At 40.6% G+C, this 10,465-nt stretch overlaps 1 protein-coding gene and 1 pseudogene across 2 annotated transcripts; both read right to left on the reverse strand.

Moving 5' to 3' along the window:
* Positions 1-26: 26 nt before the first annotated feature.
* Positions 27-905, reverse strand: LOC308605959 (E3 ubiquitin-protein ligase SIAH1-like; the record flags this gene model as incomplete). Its single annotated transcript, XM_081216343.1, is given in 2 exon segments — positions 27-491; positions 495-905. Coding segments are annotated over 2 exon segments (846 nt in total). The 3' UTR covers positions 27-56.
* A 2,192-nt stretch (positions 906-3,097) lies between these two features.
* Positions 3,098-3,911, reverse strand: LOC308605708 (TBC1 domain family member 14-like; annotated as a pseudogene). Its single transcript has one exon. The product of its transcript is annotated as a TBC1 domain family member 14-like (transcript).
* Positions 3,912-10,465: the final 6,554 nt, after the last annotated feature.

Raw genomic sequence — 10,465 nt, forward strand, 5'->3', positions numbered from 1 at the left:
TGTGAAACTGAATGCAATGCTTTTAAACACTGGCCAGAAAATGTTTGATTGCCATTTCAACACATGGAAATAGTTACATTGATGCCTAAATTGCCATTTTCTGCAAAAAGCTGTGCAATGCTGGTGTCAAAGACTAGGCAGTCACTATTCATAATGGCTGTTGCAATTCCCTCATGAATAGATCGAGGAGTGGCTTCCCAAGTCAATCGCCGCCTATGACCATTTAGCTCAAGTTGATAAGCAAAATTTTCAGCTTGCTTGCGTGTTCCTAACAGCTGTACAATTGCAAAGAATTGCTGGTGACCATCGTATTTTTCCTGTTTCTCCAAGACTAACATGAAGTGAAAGCCAAAACAGGACTGCATCATCATCCAGTCAACAGCTCCAGGAAGATTAATGTCTGTAGCAAGGAAAACTATATCCTCTCCCTGTAGGGTTGTAATAGACTTATGCTGATGCATCAGATGCGGCATTACAGCATCCAAAGAGCCTTACCATTTACAGGAAGCACCAGAGCACGGACAGGAATAAGGCCTTAACTCACAGAGTTCTTCGTGGTCTGCTTTTTCTGTGTGTGGCAGAGTTATTTCACATCCAGAAGAGGCATATTTACAAGGGAAAAGTACTGAATTGGCCACCTTCTCCATAGCCAAGTTGCGAATGGATCCCAATGGGCCCCGGCAAGTTGGACAACATGTGAGCTTTGGGCGACAGTTGCTACAAACAAGATGGCCACTCTGACACTGAAGAATGGGTGGTAACACATAGTCAAAGCAGACCGGACACTCAAAAAGACTTGCCAAGTCATTGTTGGACGCAGTTGTGCCAGTCAGGGCAGGTACTCTCTGGGATGGTGAACACTTTGAGGTTCCAGTAGGTAATGCTGTTGCAGTCTGACGGCTCATTTACAACATTGGGGGTGAGGGATAGAGCCAACAGGTAAAGAACTCTTTGTACCCTAGAGTTCACCAGTGTTGCTGAAGCATTCATCAGTACAGTGATAAACATTATTTAAGAAATAAATGCCATCTCCGCCATGTTGGCCGCACACCCTGGGACCCTTCACAACAAAGACTGGCACCCGGGCTCAGGGTGCGCCGGGCGCCTCCGCCGGCAGGGCCCGCCTCCCGGGCGTGCGGGGGCCGGGCCGGGCGGCGAGGAGGCCCTTTGTTACAATATTGCTTCTATTTTATGTTTTGGTTTTTTGGCCAGGAGGCATGTGGGATCTTAGCTTCCTGATCAGGGATCAAATCCACACCCCTGCATTGGAAGGTGAAGTCTTAACCATTGGACTGCCAGGGAAGTCCTGGTGTTTTGTATTTCATGGGTTTTGACACAAGGATAATGACATGTATGCACCATTTTAGTATCATACAGAATAGTTTCACTGCCTAAAAATCCTCTGTGCTCTGCTGATTCATCCCTCTCACCCCATCCCCCAACCTCTGGCAACTTCTGATCTTTTTATTGTCTTCATAGTTTTACCTCTGCAGAATATCATATGGTTGAAATCATATAGTATGTAGCCTTTTCACATTGGTTTCTTTCACTTAGTAATATGCATTTAAGGTTTCAACATGAGCTGTCATGCTATGAAAAGACATTTCGTTTAAGCCTTGAATAAAATTTCATTGTATTGATGTACCACAGTTCATCTGTCCACCTGCTGAAGAGCATCTTGCTTGCTTCCAAGTTTTGGCAATTGTGTATCAAGCTGCTATGAGCATCCATGTGCGGGTTTCTGTGTGGATATGAGTTTTCAGTTCCTTTGGGTAAATATCAAGGAGCACAATTGCTGGGTCTTATGGTAAGAGTATTTTAGTTTTGTAAAAAAAAAAAAAAAAAAAAAAAACTGCCAAAGTATCTTCCAAAGTTGCTGTAGTATTTTGCATTTCTACCAGCAACGAATGAAAGTTCCTGTTGCTCCACATCTACACCAGCATTTGGTATTATTAATGTTTTGGATTTTTTGCATTCTTATAGGTGTATAGTGATTTCTAATTGTTTTCATTTGCAATTCCCTAATGCATTATGATATTAAGCTTCTTCTCATGCTTTTATGCCATCTGTTTATTTTCTTTGGTGAGATATCTGTTAAGATCTTTTGCCTGTCTATTAATGGGTTCCTTTTTTTTATTGAGTTTTAAGAGTTATGTTCAACAACTGTCTCTGGTTGGTTTTGATAGATTGTCTTGGGGGGAGACCACTTTTTGTACTAGTGAGCTCTGAGTAAGTTCAATAATGACAGCCTTACATGTGAAGTCTTTCATGTCCAATAATGACCCTTCTCTGGGAACTCCAACTTCTTGGACTGCCAGACTTGGTTGTGGCTGTTGTTTTTCAAGATTCCTGTGCACCTGGGGATGGGCAGATGTGCACAGGGAAATTAAAATGCCACAAAGCTCATTGTTCTTACTGAGATTCAGCAATCATTCCCTAGATTGCTGCAAGTCTTTGGTTAATTTCTAGCATTTTGAGAAAGTTGATTTTGACAGTTTTTGCTAGTGTTCTCATTGCTTTTATGGAGGAAAGTGTTTTCAGAGCTTTTTACTCTGAGATTTTCAATGATGTCCACTGTCCTTTTGTGAGCAGTAACCTAAATTTGTAAGTTAGTGTTTTGAGACCTGGAAGAAATTCCTTGCCTGTAGAACAGGAGGACAAGAGCTCAATTAAATGACCAGGGAAAGTAATATGCTATATGCATATCATGTCAGTTTATAATATATCTTATAGGTGCTGGATCTAGATGAGTCAAATTTTGCTCAGTGAATAGTGAGTAGTTAAATCTTATCACCATATAACATGTAATGCTTTGTATCGCCAGCCCAGCACCCCCGCCAGCAGCCACTTCATGGCCTGATGTCTGTACTATTCCACAGTGACACCAGCGCTTGTGGCCTCAGCTATGAGCTCTCACCTCCAAAACCTTGTTCCCAGTGAGAATTCAGCGGCGTCGGAACAGTCTCAGGGTTTGGGACAGAAGCAACAAACGCCGAGAGTCCCAAAGGCTTGCTTCCAAGATTTGTCTACGGTGCAGACAAATCGGCTTTTTTTAAGGGACTGAGCCTCGTTTCAGATGATGTTCGGACTTTACCTTCTAGAAGTAAGCCTTTTGTCTCCAATCAATTAGGTAGATGTTTGGAGTTAAGTTGTTTTTCTTGAGATGAGCAAATAATTTTGGCAAATTTCCTTCAACAAATACCTCAAACGCAGCAGAATAAGTCAACATAAGGCCGTGGTCCACTTGGAAAAAAGCCATTTGACAGGGTTTATTCAGAAGTTTAGAAAAAGCAATGAAGGCATCTACAGTAAGTTCAAGATCAACACGGCTGCTATGAAGGCCATGCCCTGAACATAACCCACATCCTGTTGGTAACAAGTGTAAGCTCCCAAAATGCTGTGTTGTGATACGGGCCACCTTGCTGGAAAATGCAGAGCTTAGGGAATGTTCTGGAAATGTCTAGTTTAATAAACTCCAGACTGGCTTCTCTGTCTGCTGCTGAAAAACCAGCATCTTCATTCTCCACTTCAGAGCCTCCCGTGCTAAAGGACCACCACTGCTCCTTGGCTTGGGCAAGACAGATGTCAAAGAGCTCCTGGATGATGTTTAACTCGTTGCCAATGGCTAAGCTCCAGACTTTGCCTCTCACACTGGGAGGGATTCCCTGCCACCATAAATCTCTAACTTTTCCTAGAGTACTGTTTCCCAGTTAGGCAAAATCTCATTATTCTAAGTGAGGACGGCATTTCCGATACTTTCTTCTAATCTGCATCTTTCTTCCAGCTGCTTTTTCCTTCTCTGGGCTTCTTTCAACTCTCATTTTTTTGGCCTGAACCACCATTTCTTCATACGGTTTCCTGTGTTTCTGAGCTTTTTCAGCTAGCTTTGCTGAGAGATTTTCTGGTCTGTCTTCCAGGATGAGTGTGGTGGTAGAGAGAGGCTCAAAGTCAATATTCTTCCTCACATTCTGCTTTGGTGAGGGTGGCCTGCTAGGTCGTCCAGGCTTGTTTTCATATTCCAAGAATGCCGAAGGGCTCAGAGGCGTGTGGCCGGCGCCTCCAGGCCCGAGTCAGCGAGCGAGTGGGGCTCCATGGCGGGACCTTGGGCTTGGCTCCGGTGGCTGGTTGAGGCGAGGAATTACTATTTAAATCACAATCTAATACCCTTTTCCACCTGAAACTTTTTGCCATCTGAAATATCTCTTGATAGAAAAGGTATGTATCTTGTTTCTTTCTTTTCCCTGAATATTTTATAAATAGTGTTATATTTAAGATTACTATCAGGTTTTCATTTGAATTTCCTGAATGTATAGCAGGGACTTTTTTTTTTTTTTTTTGCGGTATGCGGACCTCTCACTGTTGTGGCCTCTCCCGTTGTGGAGAACAGGCTCTGGACGCACAGGCTCAGCGGCCATGGCTCACGGGCCTATCCGCTCCGCGGCATGTGGGATCTTCCCAGACAGGGGCATGAATCCATGTCCCCTGAATCAGTAGGCGGACTCTCAACCACTGTGCCACCAGGGAAGCCCTAGCAGGGACATTTGATCCTTTATTACTAGATATTTTTTTTCTTTCTAGTTGTTGCTGCATATGGAGTATTATGGGGAGAGAAGAGGGGAAGATTGATTTGTGAAAGACAGGTTGTCATGGCTAGACAAGTCATGTGTAGGTCAAGTTGTTTGAGGGTGACCTGCTAATGTTGTAGAAAGATTTCATTGTCGTTTTATGTTTTATTGAATTAAATTATACACACAGGGTAAATGAAAGGTGTAATGCAGTTGGTTTTGTGGTGTTTCATTCAATGTGATGGACATTTTATAAGTACACTGAAAATATTGGGAGAGGATTTTAAATCTGTCTACTTTTTATCATCTATGAATTTTACACAGAAGTACGGTATAGTTAATCATTTAAAATTCTAGATTTGTTTTGCTCTGTTGAATTTGATTGAGTTATATTTAGATTTAAAAGTTAGAATGGGGCTTCCCTGGTGGCGCAGTGGTTAAGAATCCGCCTGCAAATGCAGGGGACACGGGTTTGAGCCCTGGCCTGGGAAGATCCCATATGCCACGGAGCGTGTGTATATATATATATATCCAGATCAAGATGTAAAACATTTTCAGAGATTTCCCTGGCATTCCAGTGGTTAAGAATCCACGCTTCCAATGCAGGGGGCATGCCCTGGTCGGGAAACTAAGATCCCACATGCCACCATATTTGCAAATGAAGCAACTGACAAGGGCTTAATTTCCAAAATATACAAACAGCTCATACAGCTCAATAACCAAAAAACAACCCAATTGAAAAATGGGCAGAAGACCTAAATAGACATTTCTCCAAAGAAGACATACAGATGGCCAACAGGCATATGAAAAAATGCTCAACATTGCTAATGATTAGAAAATGCAAATCAAAACTACAGTGAGGTGTCTATCACCTCACACCTGCCAGAATGGCCACCATCAAAAAATCTACAAAGAATGAATGCTGGAGAGGGTGTGGAGAAAAGGGAACCCTCCTACACTGTTGGTGGGAATGTAAATTATTGCAGCCACTATGGAGAACAGTATGGAGGTTCCTTGAAAAACTAAACATAGAGCTACCATATGATCCAGCAATCCCACTCCTGGGGCATATATCCGGAGAAAACCATACTTAGAAAACATACATGCACCGCAGTATTCATTGCAGCACAATAGCCAATACATGGAAGCAACCTAAGTATCCATCAACAGATGAATGGATAAAGAAGATGTGGTATATATGTACAATGGAATATTACTCAGCCATAAAAACACGAAATAATGCCATTTACAGCAACATGGATGGATGTAAAGATAACACACTAGCATGAAGTGAGTCAGAGAAAGACAAATAGCATATGTTATCACTTATATGTGGAATCTTAAAAAGTGATACAAATGAGCTTATTTACAAAACAGAAACAGACTCAGACAGAAAACAAACTTATGGTTATCAAGTGGGAAAGCGGGAAGAGGGATAAATTAGGAGTTGGGGATTAACAGATACATGCTGCTATATATAAAATAGATAAACAAGGACCTACTGTAGAGTAAGGGAACTATATTCAATGTTTTATAACAACCTATAATGGAAAAGAATCTGAAAAAGAATATATATATATAAAGAGTATATATATGTAAAGAATATATATATGTAAAGATATATATATGTAAAGAATATATATACGTAAAGAATATATATACATAACTGAATCACTTTGCTGTGAAACTAACACAATATTGTATATCAACTATACTTCAATTAAAAAAAGACCTGTAGTACCAAGAAACCAAGAAAAAAAATTTTTTCAACTACTGTATATTTACTTCATATAAATGTCTTGTGAACATTTTACATCATGAGTTTAAATTTTCTGTTCTGTGGAGATATTTTTACACTTTAAAAATTATTTTAAACATATTAAACATGGGTATTATATAATCTGTGTTTGATAATTCCAAAAAATGAACTCATAGGTTTGTTTTTGCTGGTTTCTTCCATGATGCATAGTTTGTTCCACCAGATAACATTTGTGTTCATTGCAGTCTGGCTTTTTTCAGTGTGACTAGTCGCATACAACTAAAAAAATTTTTTTTATTGGAGTATAATTGCTTTACAATGTTGTGTTAGTTTCTGCTGTACAATGCAGTGAATCAGCTATATGTATACCTATATTCCCTCCCTCTTTGACCTCCCTCTCCCCACCCCATCCCACCCAACTAGGTCGTCAGAGAGCACCGGGCTGCACTTCCTGTGCTTTATAGCTTGTTCCCACTAGCTATCTATTTTATGCATGGTAGTGTATATATGCCCATCCTAATCTCCCAATTCATCCGACCATCCCCTTCCCACCCTGTGTCCACATGTCCGTTCTCTATGTCTATGTCTGCCTCTCTATTCCTGCCCTCCAAATAGGTTCATCTGTACCATTTTTCTAGATTCCACATATATGCGTTAATATATGATATTTGTTTTTCACTTTCTGGCTTACTTCACTCTGTATGACAGACTCTATGTCCATCAACATCTCTACAAATGACCCAATTTCGTTCCTTTTTATGGCTGAGTAATATTCCATTGTATATATGTACCACATCTTCTTTATCCATTCATCTGTTGATGGACATTTAGGTTGTTTCCATGTCCTGGCTATTGTAAATAGTGCTGCAGTGAATATTGTGGTACATGTCTCCTTTTGAATTATGGTTTTCTCGGTATATGCCCAGCAGTGGGATTGCTGGGTCATATGGTAGTTCCATTTTTAATTTTTTAAGGACCCTCCATACTGTTCTCCATAGTGGCTGTATCAATTTACATTCCCACCAATACTGCAGGAGGGTTCCCTTTACTCCACACCCTCTCCAGCATTTATTGTTTGTAGATTTTTTGATGATGGCCATTCTGACTGGTGTGAGGTGATACCTCACTGCAGTTTTGATTTGCATTTCTCTAATAATTAGTGATGTTGAGCATCTTTTCATGTGCCTCTTGGCCATCTGGATCTCTTCTTTGGTGAAATGTCTATTTAGGTTTTACACCCATTTTTTGATTGGGTTGTTTTCTTGATATTGAGCTGCATGAACTCTTTGTATATTTTGGAGGTTAATTCGTTGTCTGTAGCTTCATTTGCAAATATTTTCTCCCATTCTGAGGGTTGTCTTTTTGTCTTCTTTATGGTTTCCTTTGCTGTGCAGAAGCTTTTAAGTTTAATTAGGTCCCATTTGTTTACTTTGTTTTTATTTTCATTACTCTAGGAGGTGGTCAAAAAAGGTCTTGCTGTAATTTATGTCAAGGAGTGTTCTTCCTATGTTTTCCTCCAAGAGTTTTATAGTGTCCGGTCTTATATTTAGGTCTTTAATCTATTTTGAGTTTAATTCTGTGTATGGTATTAGGGGGTGTTCTGATTTCATTCTTTTACATGTAGCTGTCCAGTTTTTCCAGAAACATCTATTCAAGAGACTGTCCTTTCTCCATTGTATGTTCTTGCCTCCTTTGCCATAAACGAGGTGACGATAGGTGCATGGGTTTATCTCTGGGCCTTCTCTTGTACCATTGATCTATATTTCCGTTTTTTAAAAAAATAATTTTATTTATTATTTTTGGCTGCGTTGGGTCTTTGTTGCTGTGTGTGGGTTTCTCTAGTTGTGGCGAGCGGGGCTACTCTTCATTGTGGTGTGCGGGCTTCTCATTGCGGTGGCTTCTCTTGTTGTGGAGCACAGGTTTTAGGCATGCGGGCTTCAGTAGTTGCAGCACGTGGGCTCAGTAGTTGCAGCACGTGGGCCGTAGAGTGTGTGGGCTTCAGTAGTTGTGGTGTTTGGGCTCAGTAGTTGCAGGTGCGCAGGCTCTGTGGCACGTGGCCTTCAGTAGTTGTGGCGCATGGGCTCAGTAGTAGTGGCTCACAGGCTCTAGAGTGCAGGTTCAGTAGCTGTGGCGCATGGGCTTAGTTGCTCTGCAGCTTGGGGGATCTTCCTGGACTAGGGGTCAAACCCGTGTCCCCTGCATTGGCAGGCGGATTCTTAACCACTGCACCACCAGGGAGGTCCCATATATTTCTGTTTTTGTGCCACTACCATACTGTCTTCATTACTGTAGCTTTGTAGTATAGTCTGAAGTCTGGGAGCCTGATTCCTCCAGCTCCGTTTTTCTTTCTCAAGATTGCTTTGGCTATTCGGGTCTTTTTTGTTTCCATACAAATTGTAAAATTTTTTGTTCTAATTCTGTGAAGAATGCCATTGGTAATTTGATAGGGATTGCACTGACTTTGTAGACTGCTTTGGGTAGTATAGTCATTTTCACAATATTGATTCTTCCAATCCAAGAACATGGTCTGTTTCTCTGTCTGTGTCATCTTTGATTTCTTTCATCAGTGTTTTATAGTTTCTGAGTACAGGTCTTTTGCATCCTTAGGTAGGTTTATTCCTAGGTATTTTATTCTTTTTGTTACGATGGTAAATGGGATTGTTTCCTTAATTTCTCTTAGTGTATAGGAATGCAAGAGATTTCTGCACGTTAATTTTGTGTCCTGCCACCTTACCAAATTCACTGATTTGTTCTCATCGTCTTCTGGTGGCATCTTTAGGATTTCCTAGGTATAGTGTCATGCCCTCAGCAAACAGTGACAGTTTTACTTCTTCTTTTCCAATTTGTATTCCTTTTATTTCTTTTTCTTCTCTAATTGCCATGGCTAGGACTTCCAAAACTGTGTTGAATAAGAGTGGCCAGAGTGGACATTCTTGTCTTGTTCCTGATCTTAGAGATTTCCTCTAAGATTTCCTTTCAGTTTTTCACCATTGAGAATGAAGTTTGCTGTGGGTTTGTCATATATGGCCTTTGTTATGTTGAGGTAGGTTCCCTCTGTGCCCATCTTCTGGAGAGTTTTTATCATAAATGGGGGTTGAATTTTGTCAAAAGCTTTTTCTGCATCTATTGAGATCATATGTTTTTTATTTAATTCGTTAATGTGGTGTATCACATTGATTGATTTGCATATATTGAAGAATCCTTGCATTCCTGGGATAAATCCCACTTGATCGTGGTGTATAATCCTTTTACTATGTTGTTGGATTCTGTTTGCTAGTATTTTGTTGAGGATTTTTGCGTCTATGTTCATCAGTGATATTGGTCTGTAATTTTCTTTTTTTGTGATACCTTTGTCTGGTTTTGGTATCAGTGTGATGGTGGCCTCGTAGAATGAATTTGGGAGTGTTCTGCCCTCTGCAATGTTTTCTAAGAGTTTGAGAAGGATAGGTGTTAGCTCTTCTCTAATGTTTGATAGAATTCACCTGTGAAGCCATCTGCCTGGACTTTGTTGGAAGATTTTTTTTTTTTTTTCTGTACGCGGGCCTCTCACCCCTGTGGCCTCTCCCGCTGGGGAGCACAGGCTCCAGACGTGCAGGCTCAGCGGCCATGGCTCACGGGCCCAGCCACTCCGTGGCATGTGGGATCCTCCTGGACCGGGGTGCGAACCCGTGTCCCCTGCATCGGCAGGCAGGCTCCCAACCACTGCGCCACCAGGGAAGCCCTGTTGGAAGATTTTTAATTACAGTTTCAATTTCATTACTTACTATATGTCTGTTTATATTTTCTAATTTTTCCTGGTTCAGTCTTGGAAAATTGTACCTTTCCAAGAATTTGTCAATTTCTTTGAGGTTGTCTGTTTTATTGGCATATAGTTGTTTGTAGCAGTCTCTTACAATCCTTTGTATTTCTGTGGTGTCAGTTTTGATTTCTCCTTTTTCATTTCTAATTTTATTGGTTTATGTCCTCTCCCTTTTTTTCTTGATGACTCTGGCTAAAGGTTTATCAATTTTGTTTATCTTTTCAAAGAACCAGTTTTCAGTTTTATTGATCTTTGCTATTGTTTCCTTCATTTCTTTTTCATTTACTTCTGCTCTGATCTTTATGATTTCTTTCCTTCTACTGACTTTGGGTTTTCTTTGTT

Source organism: Mesoplodon bidens, assembly GCF_964165515.1.
Source record: "Mesoplodon bidens genome assembly, chromosome: 18".
Classification (NCBI taxonomy): Eukaryota; Metazoa; Chordata; class Mammalia; order Artiodactyla; family Ziphiidae; genus Mesoplodon; species Mesoplodon bidens.